Genomic DNA, 23,682 nt, shown 5'->3' on the forward strand with positions numbered 1-23,682 from the left:
CAGGGAAGGGGAGCTCCCCCTGCCAACCTCCCACCCGGCCACAGGGAAAAAACGCTGCTGCCACATTCCCCCCGCACCTGCTTCCTCCCCAGAACCTGCTGGAGACGAGGCAGGACTGCTCCTTTCTCCACGGTGCCCTGGCCAAGCTCCCTGCTGGGCTTGGCAAAGGCCATAGGGCAAAGAGCAGGAGTCCCTGTGCCTGCAGAGAGCAGGGGAATGAGCCATGGGGAGCCTGGGGAAGCCTGAGCTGGCCTGGCCCCCGCCCAGCATTAACCATTGCAGCATCTTCTGCAGGGAGGGGGTGACGGTTCTAATTGTCATCTGTCAGCTGGAAAACACCCAGAGTGTTGTGCAAAAACCTGACTTGCTCAACACCTGCATTTGTAAACGTTGCACATTCACAGTGGAAGGTAAGGGGAGAAAAAAGGGGGTTTTTCAGGGATGCTGCAGCAGGACCCTCAGCAAAGTGCCCAGAGCTGCTGCCAGTGCTGCCTGCACTAGGATTTCCTTTGCAGAGAGGGAATCACAGCAAAACAAATGAAGCAATCTGAGGGAAGAGGTGCCTGTGTGCACCTGGGGCTTCAGCCCTGCCCAGAGGTATGAAAAAAAAGAAGGCAGAGGGTAATGAAGGGAGCAAAAACACACTTAAACCTTCCTGTCCTACAAAGAAGGGGACAAGCAAGACTAAATCATGTCAGAGCAATGTCTCATTTTCTTCAGAAACAGGGGTTACCAGAGGTCTTCTCCTCGGAAAGGAACAGGGCAGAGAAATGGATCTTTGTCTCTTTAAGATGAGGCGAACTGCCACTCTTAGTCATATATCTTTACTGCACCCTAGGGTTATAAAAACATACATCTTCATTTTGAAAGTCTTTTATTACATCCATAAACATCAGATTGCAGCTGACTGTTCCCTGGATGAGAATTTCCTAGTACTCTGAGTGAGTTTTGACAGGGGGAGGGAGTGAAAGTAAGATTGTTGGGATTTTTTTTTTTTTTTTACTGGAACAGTGTTTATAGGGAACTTGTCAGTCTCTGGCACGCTCCAGCCACTGTCAGAGGGCTGAGCAGCACTGAAGGGAAAGGACACAGGCTTCTCTGCTTTCTCTGCTTATTTTCACTGTTGGACTCTGTGCTACCCCAGGTGCTGCCCACGGTAAGTTCTCCTCCTCTATTAAATAGGACGCAGCATTTGCTTTGTTTCAGCGCTTGGGGTTTTGTGAGAAAACTGGAAAATGGGTCTCCGTGAGAAGAACAAATCTGTTTTCTCTGCGAGCCGCTCCACTGGGAGCTGGGGGGTGGAAAAAAGAGAAGAAAAAAAAGGAATTAGATCTGAGACTTTGAGAGCACAGAATGCTTGCTCCAGTTTTGAGACACAGGGGGTAACAGCCAAATTGTTTTGACCAGCGGTGTGAATGCTCTTGACAAGTATTGCTGACCTCTCTAATACCTGAGGAGTTGCAAACCCTTTCCATAGGTACAAGAGCTGTTATTTAGAAGTGAATGGTAAATGCTGGGCTGTATTTCTGTCTGATGTGTTTTGCCTGGGTGATTGCACTCGTGAGGCATCGTGTTCCCTCGGGGAAGGACAAAAAGAATCTGCAGAAATCCCACCAGGGTGTTTCTGTGTGGGGTATAAATAGGTGCTCTGTGATCTGCAGTGTGTTTATGAGTGAATTCAATGTTTCCTTTCCTTGAGCATACCCCCAGTGCAGGAATCACTGCAGCACTTCGGGGCAGTTTTCATCAGCTGGTGGGGGAAAGAGGGAACAATCCTAAACCAGCATCTCAGGGTTTAGTGATTTGTGCTTCCCCTTTCTGTGTGGTCATGCTAAAAAATGGGAAAACATTGTTATCATTCTTCTTCCTTCCAAAGTGTGCTGTCCCTCGAAATCTAGGGTCCTGCTTTGAGGGATTGTTTGCTTTTCCCTGTGTTGGTGATTGCAATCCTGTGATTACCTTGGGAAGAGGCTGGGGCTCCATCAGGCTGACTTTCCTGAGCCTGCAGAAGATCCTGAGATCCAGAGCTGGGGAGCTGCTGCCACGAGGGCTCCCAGTGTGGCCACTGCTGCAGGAACTCAGGGAACAATGGGATCTTGACAGGATCCCTGTGGCAGCTCCATCCAAGCTGTGTCCTCAAGGGAAAAGGGGCTGGGAAACTTGTACCCTGCTGTGTCCATCCCACAGACCAGGAAGGGCAGACCTCACTCTGCAGGGACAGCACTTTGTCATTTCATGTTTGCCCAGAGTTTATGCAAGGCAGCACAGTCCTCAGGCATTTGCACCAGAAATATTGGTGTCCAGGATAAAGCTGAAAGGCAAGTTGGGTTTTGTTTTGTGTTCCTGAGCTGTAGTGTGTGTGTGTTCATGGGCACTCTGTCACTGTGTGCTAGTGGTGTAAGGACACTAACTGGGAGCAGGAACTGTCAAAAGCCAGTTGAGATTCTGGGTATCCTATCCAAGATCTGTGAAAGGGGTCTCCTCTCCAGAAAGTGCTGCCTTAAAACAGGCCACCTCTCAGAGACTTAAACTAAAACTTCTGAGAAACCTGTCTGTAATCTGCAGGAAGAGGAAGGCAGGTAAGCCAAGGAATCATTCCCAAACCCTGTCACTCTTCAAAGGACCAACACAATTTTTTGGCCTCACCATCAGAACTGGAAGCCTGGGGACACAACTTTGCAGAAGGGTTGAGGGTGTCTTCTTTCCTTTTTTTTTTTTTTTTTTTTTTTTTTTCTTTCTCTATCATGTCTCCATTCTATTTTTTTTTTTTTTTTTCAGAGAAAGAAGAATTGTTCCAGAATTTATTGGGGCAGATTGCTGAGCAGTTCTCGAGGTAAGAAATTGCACAGCATTATTAATTTAAAATGCTACTCCTTTTATCAGCCTGAAGTGAAATTTTCACAGGAGGCAGAGGGGCATTAAAGAGATCTTTCAAATCCCACTCTGTATGCCAAATTTAGGTCTGGGACAAGTTATTTCCTGCTGACAGCAACACAGTAGCTTAAACCAAAAGCAATTTCAGTGATTATCTCTGATCTAAAAAGGAGATCAAGTAGTAAATGCTCCTTCCCTCTTAGGAAGCAAAAGAAATGCTTCTTCATTGAACAATCAAATCATCAGATTTGTTTCATTTTCCCCTTTATCACCCAAAAATGTCTCTCCTTCGAGAGGATTTCTCAACATCTGTGTTGCTGCTTTTTTAATCCCAGCTGGTTTCAATAAGACAGATCAGTCCCACCACAGCCCAGCAAATCACCAGAGTAACTCGACAGGAGGGGAGGAGGTTCCAGAGTGTGCAGACACCAAGGCGCTGCTCTTGAACAATTATGAATTATCAATTTAACAATTATCAGTTTAATTTTGCTTCCCTGGGTGGGGGGATAGAGTAGCAAGTCACTGATGAAAGAGGGAGAGATGAAGTGTTGTAGAGCCACAACACATTCCCAGGGCAATAAATAAAAATATCACTTGTTAATTTTGTCTGAAAATTAAACCTGGGTATATTTTCTGCCCCTATGTTAGCATTTCCATGGAAAAATTGATTTTCCTTATGACAAACATGGCTGGGCAGATCAAATCATAGGGACACAAATATGGACACTTCTAGTAGAAGTTCTTGGCACCTAGGGTAGGTGGAGCATTAAATGTATATAACATTAATACATTGAGGGTTTTCTTTCCAGGGTGTTTAAAATCAATGAGCTGAAAACGGAAGTAACGAATCACTTGGCAATGCTGGAGAAGAAAGTTGAATGTGAGTGTCTCTTTATTCCTATCACACTGGGAACTGGTGCCTTGTGACCTCTGGCCTCTCCTGCTCCTCTCAGCCTCTCCACTTTCTCTAATCCCTTGTAATTTGGCCAGCTTTGAGCTACAGGTCAGCCCATGGTGAGGTGTGGGGATGGTGGGAGCCTGTGGTGGCACTGGTGTGGGGACCAGGGTGGGCTGGCAGCATCCAGAGCTCCTGCTGTCCTCCCTTTGAGGGGCTGCTGAGCCCCTCTGAGCTTTGGGGCCTGGGGCCACATCCTCCTGTTCCCATGCCCCTGTGGCAGAGGGTCTCCAGCACCCCCCTCCCCATCTCCACCTCCCAGCCTCTGGCCAGCCCTTCATTGTCCCCCATGGCCCAGGGTTCTGTCACCTCCCTGCACCCAGCAGTGACCTCCCATCCCTCTGCACTCCCTGATCATCTAACACTGGGGAACCTGATCCCACCTTCACTGGGGTGTTTGGTTTGTAATTCCAGGGGTATCACCTTCCTTCACAGAATCAGAGAATCACTGGGTTGGAAGAGATCATTGAGTCCATCCCAGCCCAAACACCTCAACTAAGCCATGGCACTGAATGCCACATCCAGTCTTTGTTTAAACACATCCAGGGATGGTGACTCCAGCACCTCTCTGGGCAGACCATTCCAATATTTTATCACCCTTTCTGTAAAAAACTTTTTCCTAATATCCAGCCTATATTTCCTCTGGTGCAGCCTGAGGTTGTGTCCTCTCATTCTGTCAGTGCTGCCTGGAGAAAGAGACCAACCCCACCTGACTACAACCACCCTTCAGGGAGCTGTAGAGAGTGATAAAGTCACCTCTGAGTCTCCTTTTCTCCAAACCCCAGCTCCCTCAGTGGTTCCTTGCACCATAACAAAACCACATTGTTACAGTGCAACAGCCAAATTAAATTCACACGGTCAATGAGCTCCTTTTCTGGTTTTTTGGGTTGCTTTGTTTCCTCATGTGCAGCTTCTGAGTTGTTTCAGTACATTATGCAGAACACAGGTCCCAGAGAGGCAGGGAAGGGGTATGAACAAGCTGCTACCATCCAGTTGTGCCTCCAAAGGCCACATCCTTGAGGGTGCTCAGTGCTGAAGTCAGGAGCAGAGAGAGCTTTTCCCAGCACTACAGCTGCAGAAAGAACTTTCCCACTAGAGCTGGCTGGGGAAAAAAAAAAAAAGAAAAGGAAGAGTTTCATGGTTCATGAAAGAAGTTGTTTTCCTGAAACTTCCCCTGATCAGAAGGTACCTTGACCCTACAGCTGCTTGGGGAGACTGATCCCGTTGTCAGCAGGGAGAGGAAGAAATGTCCTTATTTGAAGAGCAGCTGCAGGGAAACCTCTCCCTGTGGCCACTCCAGCCTCAGGCTCCTGGTGCTGAGGGATGTCCATGGAGGGGGCAACCTACAGCTTGCCTACCCCCCAGAAAAGAAGCCAGGTATTAATTCCTCTCTATCTGTTTGGCTGCTGCTTCTCCCAAGGCTCTGCTGGTTTATTCTTTCACCCAAGAAATAGAGAGAAAAGAAAAATGAGCTCAGTCGCTTTGCATTTTCAGTGAAACTTCTGTCCAACTCCACTCCTCAGGGCTAAATGCCATGGATTAGAGCAAATGAGGTAAGCTGTGGGTCTTTGTATCCCCTCGGCAGCTCAAGCAAGCAACTATCCCAGCCAGCCAGGGGCTGCTTTTGGCCTCTGGTGAACCCCTGGCATCCCTGGCACACACTCTGCCTCTCAACACTGGCAGCTCACAGCACAGGAGGGAGATAACCAAGGCATTCGTGCCATTCCTGGCAGGAAAAAAGTTGAGCATCTGCTCACTCCAGCACTTTATTGCTGGTTTAGGGAAGGCAACCTGCCCAGAGGAGGGTTCTCTCCCTGAGTGTGTCACACTGCTGATGGAACCAGCAGCTGAGGGAGCAATCTGTGGGAAGGGGCTCCCTGGGCTGCCTGTCTGCAAGTGCACCCATCTGCTGGAAGTCAGACTTGCAGAGTTTGCAACAGAGCCCAGTCTGCAGCATTCTGAAATAATTCCCCGGGCTGTCATGTTTAAGAAGGAAAACCGTGGGAGAGAGGGAGTGTCCAACCTCCCTGCTTGAGCTGGGCTCCCAGAGGTTGCTCTAATAGCCATGTTTCACTGCTGGATCCAGCCCAAGGATTTCTTTAGACAGCACAGGGTCTTTTCAGGAGGTATTTCTCGCTGTGGAATAATGTAATAGGCTCTCAATCAGTGCCCATGACATGGCCATTTATCATTTGCAAGCCAAATGTGGAAAGAATTGTGCTTTTATTTTGCCTTTTCTCCTGCCTCCTTCAGAGATTCCCTTTTTCCACCACTTCTCACATGTGCTCTCCAGGATTTCTCCCCCAGAGGGGATGTGTGTGTGGGGATAAGTGCTGGTGACAGGGCTACATCTGCACCTCACATGGAATGTTCTCAGCTTCCTTCCCATTCCTGCCTGGAGACCACACCAGAGATGTGTTTTCAGGGAGCCAAATCTTGTAGCTGATTTTTAAATCGCAGCTAAAGCTTGTCACTTCCCCTTGGAAAATGGAATCCATGCAGAGCAAGCATTGGGAATGCTTTGTCCCGTGGCTTGATTTACTCTGCACAGCAGCCCACACAAGAACAAGGGAAGCTTGGCAAAAAGCCCTTTGCAATTTGTAAGTGCTTCACATCTACCTTAAGAAAATAATTGTGCAAATTCTCTGCTCTCCCAGAGAGATTTGGGCTGAAAACCAAAGAGATGAAGCACAGAACAACGCTCAGGGCTGTCATTTTGCTCCAGAACTCCTCCCTGCAGCTGCCTGTCCCACTTCTCCTGTCTCTCTGATAACTTTGCTTGGCTCCCACTGCTTCAAATAGGCACTGGCCACCAATTAGACATCTTGGCAGATGGGCTTAGCCAGGAATTTCTCCCAGCTGAATGTACCAGTGTGGTACATAGCAGCACAGGTATAGCACAGCAGCTGGAGCTGATCATCAGCTGTTGAGTAAAGCATCCAAAAGAGTGTAGGCAGGTATCCAGGACAAAGGTATCCAGTAAGCAGCAGCTTGCCTGCATCACCACGTTGTGAGCACCCAAAGAAATTCCCTGTAACAATGACAGGTAAAAGAAATGTGAATGTCTAAATGGGATTTTTAAGAGGAGGGCATCCCTGTAAAGAAACATAAACCAACCCCTTTTCCCTTTCCTCTCCTAATATGTGGCATTCTGGGCTTAGTTCACACACACCTCTTTTCCCTTCTCCCAGTTCCAGCTGCAATGTTTGTTGTTACTCTCCTAAAGGAAAACAAACCCCAGGTCTCTGCTTATCTCCAGAGCAGTGCCCTTCAAGGCAGGGTTTTATCTCTTACACGCTGCTCTCCAGATAAGCGCGATCCAGACCGATTTTCTAAGAAAGTTGCTGAATGCTGATTTTTCCCATTGCACCTTCCCTTGAGCCAGGGCTCATCCATGCAAACAACGAGCTTGGTAAACAAATGAGCTGTGAAATCATCGCGTGGGAATGACACGGGGGTAATAAATGGCGCTGTGTCCTTGATCAGGCTGAGAGTTCAACGAGGGGGAAAGAAAAGGGAGAATTATTCTCACTCGGCTACTGGGAATAAAATGCCCTGCTGCATTAAAAACAAAAAGGCAATCAAACTTTTTTGCCTCGTGGCCCTCGCAATTACATGCAGAAGGGAAATATAGGATTTTCTGTGCTCTGCATGTAGAAATAACTTTTGATTACAGAATTGATCGGCAGAAAGAAGTGACAGGATTTCAATAGATTAAAAAAAAATTTAAAAATCTATCATTAGACTCGAATTTTCAACATTTTTCTCTCCCTCCTGCATTCTCACTTCGGTTTTTCTGTTATCCAGCAATGTCTCTCAGAGCTCCTTAACGCTCTGCAGGAACTCCTTCTGAATTAAAACCTTTTATCTTAATGGGAATTCTAATCCTACCGGGACGTGTTTGCAGAGCCGCGCTTATCATCCCATCACGGGAGTGGGTTGGTTTTTCTTTCCTGCTCAGGATTTCCTCCGATTCGTGCTCTACAAGCCCAGAAGTGAAGACACCAGGAGAGCTGGTGGAAAAGCCGAGGTGTTAAAGCCATTCGGTGAATTTAATGTGCTGTGGTTGTTATCTGCATTGGCAGCAGAGAATTCCCGTGGGTTCCCCAGGATCTCTGGCTTTGGCAGCACCTGCCCGTGGGAGCTGGATAACCCCACTTGGCAGAGCTCTCCGTGAAACGAGGATCCTGCGACTTCTCGCCATGGTAACACCTCTTGTTGTTTCCCTTTGTTGGCAGTGGAAGGCCTGAAAGTGGTGGAGATTGAGAAATGCAAGCGCGACATTAAAAAGATGAGGGAGGAAATGGCAGCAAGAAGCAGCAGGTAAGTTCTGCTCGGGACCTTGACCACAGGAGAAAGTGTCTGGTTTCAAACCCCTAATGCAACGTTTCCACAGAGTTATCTCCTGGGCTTAGAAGTGAAAGAGCAAGGAAACCAATAACCATCAAGGGCAGTGGTTTTAATTTACCATTTGAAGATTTATAGCCGTTCACCAGTTAAATTAGCTTGGGCCATGGGAATACAGAAAAAGGTCTTGGGAGTTATCTGTCACCATACAAAATGGAGAATTCTTTATCCAGATTTACTGGGAGAGAGAGAGAATGAGAAAATAACTTCTGCACAGTGCAGCCTTCGGTTGGGAATCAGTTAGCACTCGAATCAGCTCCAATATATTCTGGGAAATTACCAAATAAATATGTAGCAGCTCCTCTAATTATGATCTCATGCTATTATAAATCATCCGTTTCAAATTCAACAAGAAATTGGGAACTTACTTTCTAATGCAAGGGCTCATTGTGATGTTGGAGCTCAGTTTTGCTGTAATTAAAACACCAGCAGGAAGAATTGCATTTTGCACGGTGCGCAGTCTCAGCTGGAAAATGCCCCCTGTGCCACTGAAGTGCCCCACCAGGACAAACAAATCATCCTTGTGAGGTTGGAATACCTCTGGGAAGGTTGCTGGAGAGGAATATGCCATGCTGCTCAAAATGTGGGTGAAGGGGATTTTTCTCTTACTCTGTCCTGACAGTCTCGGGGTCAAATTGTCTGACCTTTAATCAAAACTGTTTCCCACTGAGGGCAATGGGAGATGTGCTATAAGATTCGGGCTTTATAATCACCAGCTTTTATAAATGTTGCCACCCCAAGATGTCAGGAAGCACAATGATAATTCAATCCCATGAAGTCCAAGGCCAAGTTCAGCTGTCACATTTGCATAAACGCAGAGTAACATTATTAACCTCAGATGTGTGCCTCAGACTTATCCCAGCAGGGTGGAATGCAGCTTGCCCTGTGACTTGCATCATTTCTTGTTGGGGCTGTGTGGAGAAATCTCATTAGAAAACTCCAAGCCCAGGCTGGCAGCAAATGTTGAGAGCATGTGTGCTGCTTTGTGCTGGGTGTGAGGTGAGAAACGTGTATGCCCATGTGTCTTTCCTTCAGCTGTGATAGGGAGCTGGCAGAGCTGAACAGTGAGGCACAGGTGGACAGGGAATTAGGTCCAAAAAAAAGAAGTCCTGGCAAGTTTGTGTTCCATCAGTTGCCACCACACCACATCAGGAAGCACAAGACTGTCCCAGCAAGCCATGACTAGTTCTAATCCCAGATCCTGTCAGCTTCCAATCTGTATTTTGTGGTCTAAACAACAACCTGTAAACAAGACAAGCCAGAGTGGGGGGTGTTCCATCTGCTCAGCCAGCTCCAGCTGGGGTGTCACCTTCACCCAGGGCTCGTGGTGACATGGGACAGGCTCCAAATCCAGACACCAGCACGGAGTGTGAGGCTGGAAAGCTGTGTGTAAAGGTGGGTGTGGGGCTCAGCTGGGCACAGACACCCACCCTGCCTTGCTCTGAGCTCACACTCTCAGCTGCTCTGGCTAGAGCAGAAGTGGGACTTGCTCTGCTCAGCATCACTTTGGTGCTGCATCCATCTGCCTCTGTCACGGCTCCTCTTAAGATCATCTTAAGATGCAGCTTACCTTGAGCTGCATCTCCCTCCTCCCAGCTGCTCAAAAGCTCCTCCTGCTTGCCCAAAATTCTGCCATGATTATCTGCACCTGTGTGGGTTTGGGACCCAAAGCAGCAGCTAGATGTGGATACAAGGATGCTCCTCAGCGGCTCCCATCAGGAGCTGCTGAGGAATGAACTGAAGTTCCTTATTCCCAAGCCACCAAAGCCCCAAGGCAGCCAGGTCAGCAGCCTGAGGTGACCCCAGCCTAGGGATGCTTCACTCCAGGGTGGCTGAGCAAGCCCTCTCCCGTTGGCATGAGGTATGTGCTGGAACAGAGGCATCCCAGGGAAGTGGAAATGTGTTTGCTCTCATTTAGAGCTGTCATCCATTGTGCAGTGTCATTTGCTAGATAATGCATTGTGGCTGCAATTAGGGATCCCACCTAAATGTAATTAATGTACATAAATAGGTGTGAGTGCCTGTATTCCTTCAATGAGATCACAGTGTACACAGCTGTATGCATGTTTACCTATTCTTATATTTGCTTTTGCATTACCAAATGAGGGAGTAAGGCTGGGCAGCCAGGTTTATAAAAGCACAGTTCATTGTGCATCTCTGTTCAGAATAGCAAACCAGCTCCATTTGCATCCTCCTCAAATTGCTTTTTTTTTTGCTTGTCTGCTTTTTGCACTCACCACTGGCAGATGCTAATAGCATTATGGTGTCATTTAAAATCATGATCATTTGCAGACACAGTTTCACATTTGTGAAGGTCTGATGCGTCCTGGCTCTGGTGTGTTCCCCAGTGTGCTGGGATGAAGGCTTCAATATCCCACTGCAGCTGGGAATTAGAGATAGCTGGCTGACCCTCAGCTAACCCTGGCAGTCAGCTCCAACTAGGGCAAGGAATGCCCCAATCTCACTATTTTTATCCTACTAATACCCCACACCGTGGAGTTTTGAGGAAACAGCTTTAGAAACTATTAAGACAGCTTTTCATCAACTGAGAATCCCCTTAAACAGGGCAGGAAAAGGCAGCTGGTTGAAGTCAGCTGAGCACCATGAGCTGTAAAATGACATAACTTTCACAGGATTCAGACACTGCCACCAGAATTGACAGCAGACATCAACGTTAAGAGGAGAAAAGAGACCCGGACTAATTCCCAACAGAGAAGAGAATCATTCAAAAGAGATACAGTACAAAATATAATAATCAAAAATGCACAAACCGAGTTAATGGAATGCTTTGCTTGGCTTCTTTTGGGAGGTTTCTTTTTGCTTCCTTTGGCAGGGGGCTTGAAAACTCAGAGAGGATAATCCAAATGTTAGGACTCCAGGGATAAATCCCTGGAAGTGCTCAAGGCCAGATTGGATGGGGCCCTGAGCAACCTGACCTAGTGAGCAGCATCCTTGCCCATGGCAGGGTGGGGGGAGCTGGATGGATTTTAAGGTCCCTTCCAACCCAAACCATTCCGTGACTCAATTAATGCAAAATGCAAGAAGATCAGCCTCACATGAGAGTTAATAAAGTCCATGTGGACAGTGACCTGGGAAAAGCCCTGCAAGGCCATGGAGTCCAACCTGTGACTGATCCCCACCTTGTGTCACCCAGCCCAAGGACATGGAATGCCATGTCCAGGCCTTCCTTAAACCCCTCCAGGGATTGGGACTCCACCACATCCCTGGGCAGCCCCTTCCAATGCCTGCCCACTCTTTCAGTGAAGGAATTCTCCCTGATGTCCAGCCTGTCCCTGCCCTGGCACAGTTTGAGGTCATTTGGGAGGACAGCCTGACCCTCACCTGGCTGCAACCCCATCAGTTATCATCAGTTATTCATCAAGGAATTGTAGAGAGTGATAAGATCCCCCCTGGGCCTCTGCTCAGATGGAAAACATCAGCCTGGCTTTTCCATATGCAGAGGAAACAAGAGTAGATAACTGGTGGTGTTAATAACCAGGCAAGTGTTAATTACCTGTAATTGCTGGCAGTGGCTCCCTTTCTCCAGGATCTGGGAGCCAAGCAGAGCTGTCTGCCAAGTCCATGCCTCTCTGCTGTTGTCCCACATGAGGGGCAGCAGCCAAGGAGGTCACACCATCAATGTGGAAGTTCTCATGGGCTGCAGCAAGGCTCAGAGGGTAAATGAGGACAGATGTGCCTGTGCCCATAGCCAGCGTGGTCCCTGGCAGCCCTGGAGAGGGATGCCTGCCATGGACAGTGAGCTGCTCACTGGAAGTTACTTGGTTTAAGGAGAAGTGGTTGGGTATCCATGGATACATGCCTGAACTCAGATCCTTCTCTCTTGAATGCAAATAGACCCAGAAAGGGCAACAGGGCTGTTGCACAAGGGGGGAAAATCCTAAGTGGGGGGGGTCACACTTCCACAGAGTTTTGAACAACACCGCATTGGGAAGAGAGTGGTTGTGAGTGGGGTGGTTCTCTGAGGGGTGGCTACTGGGAGACCAGAGCACTTCTGGCACTTTTTGAGGCACTGCACTTCTGTTCCCTCAATGCTAAGAGATGAATATTTAATTTCAGGACTAACTGTCCCTGCAAGTACAGCTTTTTGGATGAAAACAAGAGGCCAGCTCCCCGACGGGATGTGCCATCCTACCCCAAGGTACCGCGCGATCCTTGCTCTTCCCACATTCCCACTGCGTGGCTGCCACCCTGACAAGAGCCATTAATTCCCGGTTGTTCTAAACCCAGGGTCTGATCCAAAACTCCTGCCAGCCAATGGAAAAAGCTGTCAGTTGCCCACGGTGACTTGAAGTTTAATTCTCGGTAGTCTTTAATACTTGAAAGCTCATTAGTGTTTGAAATGTTAATGAGCATTGTGCATTCATCAACATTTAACGCTCTTTTGTCTAGTTATATTTGTTTATTCTCCACGCTCGTAGCAACAATCAAAAACACCCTGTAATGCTGGGTTCTGATTGAAACTAGTGCTGCTGCCTGTCTCCTCCTAATAGATTATTTTTTTTTAATTTAAAAAGTAATTTATGGGGATGCTGCACCTAGGGAAACAAAGAGAAAATGTGACATTGGATTCTCTCCAAAATGATTCATTGTCCCTGTGAAAATGAGTTAGTGTATTTGCTAGAGAAAACAGTAATGCTGGAAGAAAAATGTCTCCCTGGCAAGTACAAGTACAAATCCACAGTGATGAATGAGGCTGAAACCATGAAGACCATGGGGTCTATAGTCCCAGAACTGGCAGTCTTTGCCCACAAGAATTATTAAAAGCTGCCTGGTTATGCCTGCCCAGTGCCCAGCTCAGACCTTGACAAAACACCAGCTCACACATTTGCAAATCACGATTTGGCCACGAACATCTCCTTGCACACACCAAAGCTGGCTCAGCCCCCCTGAATCCTCACAGTCCTGTGTGATGCAGGTACATGACATGGACATGGCTCTGTGCACATTTGTCTTCAGAGCCCAGCAGAGCAGTAAATTCTGTTTGTTCTGCTCTGCCTGGTAAAAGTGACCTCCACTGAAGCAGAGACTGTGGGACTTCCATTTCTTTTAATTAACTTTTGCCCAGGAGGCTTGTGCTCCTGACTCTAACACATGATTTCACAGAACACATCAGTTCAAAGCCAGTTTTTTTCCCCTTAGTAAGTATATATGTCAGATTAACTTTGATGGATTGCTGCATTAGGATCTTGAATTAAGAATAAAGGCTACAAAGAGTTGCACTGACCCACTGCAGAGTAAACTGGTAGTTTGTATTTCTGCATTATTCCTAGACCAAATTTCATGAGAACTTGGAGTTTTGGAGATTTGAAAAAACTGTTATCAGTTATCAGGTGCTGGATTTGCCCAGTGTCAGTGAGGCTGAAGGAAGATGTCACTGCAACACCAAATCTGCACTGCTAATTCACAGTTTTCTAGCAGAAAGTCACACTAAATATGCATTGTGTATGCAAATACAAAACTGCATGCCTTCTGAAGGAGAAAAATTAATCTTCTGTGCTGTTTCTCCTTGGATTAAGTCTCAAACAATTTGATGGTTCAGAAATTGTCATTCACCTGCTCAGGAGAGTAAACCCAAACTAGAGACAGCCATGGTAAATGGGCAAATTGAAGCCGCAAGGGGTTTGAGTCCCAAAACCACTGATGAATAGGATCCTAAAGAGATGAATCTGCAGAGTCCTGATACCCCCATGACTTTTAACCCTGCACATTCCTTCTCTTTTCATTTTGTATACAACCATAACTGTGAATGAGCTTGATTTTGTTTTGGGCTTCTGAGCATAATGATAAAAAATCACTTGAATCTTGCAGGCTGACAACCAATTTGAAACTGTGGGCACTCTTGAAAAAAACACTTGAAATGAGAGCATAAATCATCTGAAAATAAACATATCATCCCCACCAGCTAATTTAGCACTGTAAGCAGAGACACTTCACACCACCCCTCCCTAACTGGCAGCTTTGAGTGCCACTGATGCTCTGCAGGCAGCAGAACCAGTGCAGCCAGGGATGGGGCTGTGCCCTGTGCCTTTGATTCCCTGTGTTGGATTTAGCCACGACCCTCTACTTAACACCTCCACTCTCCCTTTTCTCCCAAGTTCTGCTCCACAAGGATCTGCCCCAATGAGCAGCTGGTGGGAAGGGTGAGGAAGGTTGGGTGGCAAGAGGGAGAGATCATTTGTTGTCTCCTTGGAAAAAGTGGCTAAACCCCTCGTGAATGGAACTCTGGGAGCCCCAAGGATGTGCCAATGGCATTGCCATGGCAGGAACACCCTTGTTTACACCTCCTGCCTTTCTGTCTGCAGTACATGCTGTCCCAGGAGACCATCGAGGCCCTGAGGAAACCAACCTTTGATGTCTGGCTGTGGGAGCCCAACGAGGTGAGGATGTCACTTTAGGTGACTTGGCACTTTCTGAGAGCCAATAAAGCCAGGAGAGCCCTTTGAGAAAGTCTGAAGGGTTTTCCTCCTTTTCTGCCCCTTACTCTATTTTTTTTTATTATTATTTCCATACCACACCATAAGTGCAGTGCTTCTTCCTAGCAGATGCCAGGTAGATTATGCTGCTTATCCTATCCTGGCTCCTCTGTATTTGCTGTTTAATCCCTTCCTGGTAAAGTCCCTCAACTGGTGCACTGTCATTACTGCCACATGAGTTCCCCCATACCATTTAATCTGAACAAATCAATCCCCAGTGAAGTGTGTGCTTAAGCACATCATCAATAACTCCACTCAAATCAATAAAGCAGCAGGCAGAGGTGCAGGCATCGATTCACACCCCTTCAACTGAAGGGGTTTTTTTCTTCAGTTTGTTCTGGAGAGGTTGCAAGGCTGCATTCACAGCCAATTAGTATCTCCTTATGGCTTCATTTTCTTCTTTTTCTTACTGCTATTAGTGTTATTCGTGGTTCATCACTTGTACTGCAGAAGGTTCTGGAAGGTCTATGTGTAAACCTCTGGAAGTATGAAGGAGAAGGATGCTAAGAATGGACAGCTTATAATATAATGCAAAACCAGATACTTGCAAATCTCACTTAAGAAAAACATAATGGAGGGCAGGACTAAACCAGAGGTTTAATGCTGGTTTCTTCCTAAGCGAAGGCTTGGGTGGTTCTTGGCAGCACCCCCAGCAGCAATCACCCTAATTACCTTCTCAGAGGTTGTGCACAGAGAGTAATTCTGGCTCAGCATGACAAGGAAAAACACCCCATTCCACATCCACAGGAACAGCACATTCCCTTCAGGATATTTCCTGTGTCTGGAAGAGCAGCAGAAGGGCTCTCTGGTGGCTTTGGGTCCATCTCCCATTCACTGAAGCTGGCAGAGCTTCCCTTCTGCAGCCACTGCTCCCTCTGCAGCCCCTTTTCTCTGTTCCATGGCCATAAGTGCCTGTCAGGTCTTGGCAGCAAGAGGGAATTACAGTCTGACAGGTGCACCATAATGCTGCTGGATTATTGTTGTTCTGACTATTAAGAAAGAATGAGGAGAGACAAAACCCATTATCCACGGTTTCCAGTGGGCTGGGGGACAGTGCTTTAGCACAGTAACTCACTCAGAGGGCTTAGGAAACATTTATGTGGTGGCATGAACAAGGCAAACAGGAGGGTGTGGAGATTAAACTTGCCCTGCGAGGAGGAGTCTGCTCAGAAATGAGATTCCACACAAGCTGTGGTGAGCTGAGCACCATATGGGTTTATCTCGCCCTCTTAGCTCTGCTTTATGTTTACAGAGAATATTTCAATTCTGTCAGTGCTTGTTTAGCACTGAGTGTTTGCCCACTCAGTGCTCAGTGTGGGACAGGCAGGTCACAGACCTCGGTCATCTGCGAGCAAATGAATAATGTGCTCTGCTGCATCTCAGTAAACACAGCTTTGCTGCAAGCCTGGATCCTCCTTCTCAAATGCCCCCTCACTTTTCTAGCCTTACAAGAGCCCCATGTTCAAGCTTTTGCTGCTGACCAGGAAAGCTAAAAGTGAAAACTGAGATTCTCCTGTGTTCAGGGGCAGGAAATTTGGGACTGAGAGTTGCCTCATCACTCACCCAAAGCTCTCTTGGCAACAGCTGCATTTCTAAGGGTAATGCAGCACTTCTGGATAAAGTTTATTGTCTTGGAAAGTCTTTTATGGGACTATTACAAAACATATATTCTAGCAGGACAAGGGGATATTCAGCAAAATGCTGTCTATGTGATCTGAGCAGCATTCAGCACATGGCATTGTCCCTCAGGTCTTGCAGGAAAGTCTCTTCCTGTTTGGATTATTCAAAATCAGCCCTGTTGTTACTCCATGACTTATATTTATTCCCTGGATAAATATAAAGTTTCATTAGATTAAATTATTTTTCTGGTGAGATTCTATGATTTCTTAAATAACAGAAAATTAGCTATAAATGCCTCCAGGATTGTATTTATGACATTATACTCATCTTGTTGAAACCCCTGGATGGCTTTACAGTCTGAGAGCTGCATTTTCTAACACAATGGCCACATTCCATCCCTCTGCAGATCTGCCCTTCAGAAATGGGAATGCAGGTACACATAAACTCCTGAACTCCAGGAAACCTGTTCATGGAGGAACTGGTGGAAGCTGTTGAGCACCCAGACACTTGAGGTTATCAATACCTTTTGGTTTCAATTCTTTCAAGCCCAAATGATTAAATATGAGGGATGATTAGATGTGAGGAGTGATGTTAAATGACCTGCATTCCCCTTGCCACTGCAGAGCAGGTGTTGTCTCAAAAGAGGTGCCTGTCCTTGCATTTCAGCTATTGGCACTCATAGTTACAGTCTCCATAAGAGGGATAATCACAAAACTGCTGCAATTTTGTAGGGTTATAATGGGAAATCTTTTAAACAAGAAATATGAGCTAAGATAGTGGAGTTGGGAGCACACAAGAAGTCATAAAGAAAGAAGGCATTGACAAATGTCTGAAATAAATGTTTCTTTAGGGATCTCTTCTTTTCTGCTGTCATTTTCTATTCAGCTAGAGCCTGATCCACTTCTGCACAGCCAGGGAAAAGCTCCCACTGGTTTCACTGAGCTATAGGACACATCCCAGCTGAACTGGAAAAATGGCAATACTTTTTTTTTTTCTTTTCTTTTCTTTTTTTTTTTTTTTTTTTTTTTTTTTTTGCGAGCAGGAATTGCTGTGACACACACGAATCACAATTACTGAAGAGTGCTGGTGTGATATTCAAAGCCCTGCACAAAACCTGTGAAGCCAACAGCAGCGTGGCTGCTTCAAAAAGCTTTCAGACTCTCTCCTGTCTCCCCTCTTGCACTGTCTTTAATCATGCAATCTTTGAACATTTTTCTTTCATCTAAAGAGGGCTCTGCAATTATTTGATGATTGCAAGAGGGAAATTCACTTCACAGGGTGTCCTCAAGGGATATTTACAGAGCCAACAATAACCTGCCTGTTCCTGGCTGCAGATGCTGAGCTGTTTGGAGCACATGTACCATGACCTTGGGCTGGTAAAAGACTTCAACATCAATCCTATCACGCTGAAGAGGTGGCTGGTGAGTGTTTCAAGTTACTGGTGTTTGCAATTTTTCACATTCAAAAATCAATAAACAAGGCATTTAGTCATAGAGTTAACATGAGTAATCTCAATGAATGCAGTCAGTCTATAAAAATTCCTAAAATTTAAGTACTTCAGAAAATGTTTGCATTCTTGTGGTCACAAATGACTCTTTTTAACTGTTTTTGCATTCATTTGCTGAGGTTTCGGTTACTGAAAGCAGTTCATTCCTGCTGAATGCTCTTGATACCTACTGTAAATGGAGGCAAAGACAAGTGCCTTCAGATATAGCTAAAAAGTGCCAATATGTGCAATGATCATTCAATGTACTAAATCACAGGGAGTAGAGAAAAGAGCAAGTCAGGAAGGAAAAGGAATTGCTGAGAAGGTAACTTTCTTTGCTTCAGTCTTTGATGTGAGAATGTTGCAGAGATGCAAAATGTGAGAAAGCTGAGATCATACCAAAAGTGAGATGTCTAAGGAAGAAACACTTGAATATTTAAAAAGCAATGAGTTTGAAGGTCCAAGGAAAAGTATAGGAAAGTGTTTGCTAAAAAGCTGAGGAATATATTGGCTTTCTTAGAAAAAGCCCATCATGTTCCTAGAGAACTGTAGAGCAGTAAATATTTTAACCATTGTTTAAAAAGCATCTAGGGATAGTCTGAGGAATTATAACTAGCAAAAACTTACCTCTGCGTCTCACAAATTGATTAATAATTTAAAACCTCATACAGATGCTTCATAGAATTCCTGTACTAAAGACTTACATCTCAATAATCTCTTCTAATTCCCTGAGGAGCTTGCAGAGTGTAGAGGGCACTGTTTTAAATGGATGTAGACTCCTAAAAATGTTCCAAAACTGGAAAATACAAAGAAAGGACTGGGTACATCACAGTACAGCAATGGCAGGAGGCACATGGGGCTGTCACTGCTGGTGTCCTGCTGCAGGAGGGAGAGAACGAGGCACAAGGCTGAGCAAAGCCTGGAATAAGGGATAAAATGTCACCACAGAAGGCTCACCTGAAATTTACTCCAAGCACTGGTGGAGCCTTTTTAAGAAAAATAATATGACTGCATTAAAAGAGGCACCAAAAATGATCAAAAGCTGGTAAAACTTTCTCTCTGAAGAAGGCAAATGAAGAGCTGGGTGGTGTCGACCTCACAAAGCAGCTGAAGACAAGGGGTGGGATGACACCCAACACAAACAAGGGGAACAGAGGGTAGATAAACCAGAAGATCTCCTCCTCCTCCTGTTTCACAGCCCAAAAACATGGGAAGCAAGGTGATATGTCAACACACACCAACAGCCCACCCACACACACTGCTGCAGGCAGCTTCCCCCAGCTTGTGTCTCCAAGCAATTTGTCACCACTAACATTTAAGGCAGCCTTACTCTGAGCAACAAAAGGGGAGGTTGTTGTGTATTTTCTACAAAGGTGAGACAGGGTGAGGTCTCCTATCTTCTTGCAGAAAGAAAGATTAATTATAAAAGCCTCAAGGGCTCTGCTCCAAAGTGGGATACCTCCCCAGATACAATATGGACATCACTTTGAACTCAAGTGGGAGAGAAAAAGCCACCTCATGCTTATCCTGCCTTTCTTGCTCCCACATCCACTGGCTACAGAAGTCTTCTAGAAAGAGGAGGAAAGAGTGATTAATGCAATGCATTCACTCCATCTCTTCAGTGCTCTGAGTAGGAGTCCCCTGGGATGCTCTGGGCTGCAGTGCTGGATGTGAGCATTACATCCATGCAGGTTTGTGCAGTGCCACAGGTGTCCGTGTGTAGGTTGTGAAATACCACCTGTGAGCCTGGATGACAACCACATTGTGCCATTCCTACGTCATTTTAAAATAATGAAATGTGTTTCTAAAGTCCTTGCTGCAGAATAATCTGTGCAGCTCTTGCAATGAAACCCACTGATATTGAATAAGCATTGAAGTACCACATTTCTCTTGACCTCATCTGAAGCTTTGAGGTTGCCTAGAAGTCAGGTGATGGGTTAAAGTGTTTGATCCTGATGGGGTGTGAGGACTCCTGAAGTAAAATCCTGATTTAGCTGGGGAAGGGGACAGGAATTCTGTCCATGTCATTAATTCAGGCTCAGTAACTGAGGCATGTGCATGAAGGCTCTCTGGGGTCCAGGCTATGGAGGAGGATTCTGCAGAAGGGTCCAGCAGTGCTGCTGACTCTTGGCTGCTTTGTGAGGGACAGGAAATCAGAGGAGCATTGGAATAATGACCATGGCATGTGCCAACCCAGCTGTGCCAGCCTCCCTCAGCCAGCCTGGCTTTATCCTGCCTGTGGAATGAGGGCAACCAAGCCAGCATCTGTAGAAAGTTAAACCACACAACAATGGCTCCTGTGAGCCCAGGACAGCTCCATCTCTCCCAAGGCTGACTGGTGTAGAAAACCCACCCAGGTGTGCTCCAGCCTGGTGTCCATTCACATCTTTTCTTTGCCAAGCAGCACATCCCAAAGTGCCACCTCTGAGCATTGGCAAATGGAATGACAGCCACATTTCAGCCCCCAAGGTATCAGAGCTGCAGTTTGTATTCAGCAGGAGAAGGAGACAGGGCTGGGCTCTGAGCCCTTTACAGTCCCCAAGGTCACCATTTAGTCACTGCAAGGTTTGAAACAGAAATTCAGCATGAGACCACAGAGTCCTCTCTTCAGGAATGAGATGCAGCTGTGCTGGGATGTTTGCCCATTGCTGGCTGATATGAGAGGGGATTTTCTGTGAGCTTTACCTGCTGGTGAATTCTTAGAACACAGAAATCTCACTCAGGAAGGCAGAAAGTGTCAGAGGCCCTGTGCTGTCACTCTGTCCTAGCAGAGAATAATCCTGGGCCCCTTAGGACTCCTTTAAAGATACACAGGGCTTGGTAAAACAGCTCTGCCACCTCTGACAGCTCCATTCCCTCTCTCTGCAGCTGTGTATTCACGACAACTACAGAAACAACCCCTTCCACAATTTCCGGCACTGCTTCTGCGTGACCCAGATGATGTACAGCATGATCTCCCTCTGCAGTCTCCAGGTACCACCCCCCTCCATGGCTCCAATCCATTTCCATCCTGAAACCTCAGCCACCTCTCCTGCAAAATGGGCCACCAGCCTGCTGGCAAACAGTGGCCTTTGAGAGGGCTGCACTTGCTCAGTCCCTGGGCACACAAGGAGAGGTGTTGCATTTCCACCTCTGGCTGCTCACTCAGACATCCCATTCCTGACCCCAAGCACCTGCACACCTTTCTGAGGCTGCTTGGAAGGTAATTTCACCTCTTGGATGTCCACAGTTTGTACTGTGGTGGAGTGAAACATTTAGGAATGACAGCCAAACTCTTACTGAATTGTGGCCTGTGGGTATGTTCTTTATTTGGGACACAAAATGTTCCCACAGGAGGTTTTTCTCCAAATGTGTGTTTTCACCTGTGCTTGTCCTGTAGCCTGGCATGTATTGTTTGCAAGACACACATTTGACCTTTGTTTTGTCCAAAACTGTAGGCATCAAATAATTTCACTCCCTGGATAATCTGTACTCATATATTCATTTTATTTATTTACAAAACTGCTTTTTTTTTCACTTAAAAAAGGCCCTTTTTTCCTCCATAGTTACACATATCAGTTACTGGCCTAAGTCTGTTTTCTTGCCAGTAGCAGTATGAAGAAAAACTTTCTTTAATGTAAGTCCATGCTATTCAAAAGCTGTGGGAACACAACATTTGATTTTTCTCACTCTTTTCCTAACTTTAGTTAATGCAAGATGCAATGGCAACGGAGCCACCCTCCAGTCCTCCCTTTAACTAATCAGGGTGCTCAAATGACGTGTAAGAGACTGTACTAATGTCTCAGTGCTTTTATATGATCTCTGCAGTAATAGCGAGTTTCAAGGAAATTGCCTCCTCTGAGCTGCTGTTACTTAATGCAACAAAGGCAAATCTGAGTCATTTTTACTGGAAGGGAAGGCAGATTTCTCCTTCTTGACTGAAGTAAATTCATCTAAGGAAAAATGCTTCATTTTCCTCAGATTTACGCTTCTCTAAGAAATAGATATATCTGGTTTCTTTATTTCTTTTAATTTACAGGGATACAGGAAGTAGAAACCGTAATACTATGCTCATGTTTTGTATTTTACAGGAGAAATTTTCCCAAATTGACATTTTGATTCTCATGACTGCAGCAGTGTGCCACGACTTGGACCATCCTGGCTATAACAATACGTGAGTCCCTTCTCTTGCTTTCTCTTCCCTTAAAGTTTATTGGGAAGGTAACACTGGTTGGCATTTTTTGGTAGATCAGATTTTCCTTCTCACAGCCTGACCTTTTCCCAAGGCTCTGCTGGTCACTCACACGTGGGCCAAAGCAGAGCTCAGGTCTGGGTTGGGGTTTGCCAGCTGTTCTTGGTTCTGTTAGGAAAATTATTTTTTCAGATTTCTATTCCAACACTTTTCCCCCCAACTCCTGAGAAAAGAAGGTGAAATACTTTACAGCTGATAATAGAGCTATCAATTATTATAATGGAATAATTACACTAAAATGCAAAGGGGGATTTTAGTTTACACTTTATTTCATAATTATAAATCATGAAGTGTACTTTATTTATTTTCATGTGAGGGAATTATTGCCGTTGGCCCACAGACACTTTTGTGTCCATGTGAAAGAATCTCATTTATTTGTAACTATTCATTAAATGAGAGCTGAACCCAGTTCTGACTGGGATCGGTGAGAATCTCTGCATTTGCCATTAGTGGGGATTGAATTAGACATGAAGAGTTCCTTCTGGTTTTGTTCTGTGTCATTTTAAACTAGAAATGTGGAAAAATTTAAAGAAGGAAAAAAACCACCCTTTTGTGTAAATGTTCATCCACTGAGGGAAATCAATGCCTGAGATTATATTAAAATGATATCCATTTTCTCTGAAAATCCAATTTAATACGAACAACCAAAACCACCCAAAGCTGCAAGGGCCTTTTTGGATGATAAATTCCAGTGAGGTTTATTCCAGCAAGCTGAATGGATCAGGGACACCAAGATCTGGCCATGGGGTGTGCACAGGCCTAAATTGGGGTCAGGGACTGTTGGAATGCTAGAAACTTAGATTTAAGATTTTAGTATGTATTAATATATGTGAGTTAATATGGAGGGATTTGGGTGTTTAGGTCCTTCCTCTTCACCTTCTTCCTTCTTCATGGGTTTAGGTGTTTTTCTGTAATTGGTTGATGGAGTCTGCATTGCAGACTTCAAGTAGTTAGTTATTTGGTTTAAAATAAAAATAATTTAGGTGGCATTTCATAATTGGACAGGTTGTCCTTGAAAAGACCTGGTAGAGATGGAGAAGCTCTCCATTTTACCTCGTTTTCTTAGCATGCTGGTTGGAGCTCAGGGCACGTGAGTCTGTAAATACTGTAAATAGATAAGAGATAATAAACATTCCAAGTCCAAACTCAACATCTACATTTCCCATGTTATTCATCCTGATCTTGGCAAGGGAAAAAAAGAAGCCAAAGCCATTGCAAGGGACCAATGGTCTAAGGGCATGGGGGCAGTACAAAGGGCAAGGCAAAGGTCAGTGACCTGTAGAGGGGATGATGGATGAACAATTGGAGTGGGCAGGGTTAAGTGGCCAAAGGGAGAAGCAATCCAAGGTAGACTGGCAGTAGTTCTGCAGGGCACCATGTGGGAAATCCTCTTTCAGCCTACACAGGGAAACTCCATGGTAGGTCCTTCCAAGGCAAGACTCTGGGAATTCCCCCAAAAGGTTCCAAGGGAATCCACAGTTTGGAGCAGCTGGCGGCTGTTGCAGTATGGTTTTATGTTAAATGGGTTGTTTTGCTGTCTCTTATATTAATAATTTAGTCCTAAATTGTACCACCTCCCTTCCCTGTACTGTTAGTACTGTCTAGATTGCATTCA

General features: G+C 45.7%; 1 protein-coding gene across 7 annotated transcripts in view; it reads left to right on the forward strand.

The window, feature by feature from the left end:
• The window catches only part of PDE9A (phosphodiesterase 9A), a 51,988-nt gene that overhangs the window by 21,131 nt on the left and 7,175 nt on the right, over positions 1-23,682 (forward strand). The window contains exons 1-9 of one of the 7 annotated variants that reach the window (XM_083855423.1): positions 756-1,156; positions 2,779-2,833; positions 3,684-3,758; positions 8,068-8,152; positions 12,314-12,395; positions 14,560-14,634; positions 17,685-17,771; positions 20,705-20,809; positions 21,907-21,989. In XM_083855423.1, the coding sequence (XP_083711549.1) occupies position 3,758; positions 8,068-8,152; positions 12,314-12,395; positions 14,560-14,634; positions 17,685-17,771; positions 20,705-20,809; positions 21,907-21,989 (518 nt within the window). In that variant the 5' untranslated portion in view covers positions 756-1,156; positions 2,779-2,833; positions 3,684-3,757. Of the gene's footprint in view, positions 1-755; positions 1,157-1,182; positions 1,478-2,174; positions 2,319-2,778; positions 2,834-3,683; positions 3,759-5,331; positions 5,383-7,796; positions 7,860-8,067; positions 8,153-12,313; positions 12,396-14,559; positions 14,635-17,684; positions 17,772-20,704; positions 20,810-21,906; positions 21,990-23,682 lie in introns of those variants that run through there. The other 6 variants (XM_083855421.1, XM_083855422.1, XM_083855426.1 and 3 more) reach the window with 6 other exon arrangements.

Source organism: Zosterops lateralis (assembly GCF_965231275.1).
Source record: "Zosterops lateralis genome assembly, chromosome: 2".
Taxonomy (NCBI): Eukaryota; Metazoa; Chordata; class Aves; order Passeriformes; family Zosteropidae; genus Zosterops; species Zosterops lateralis.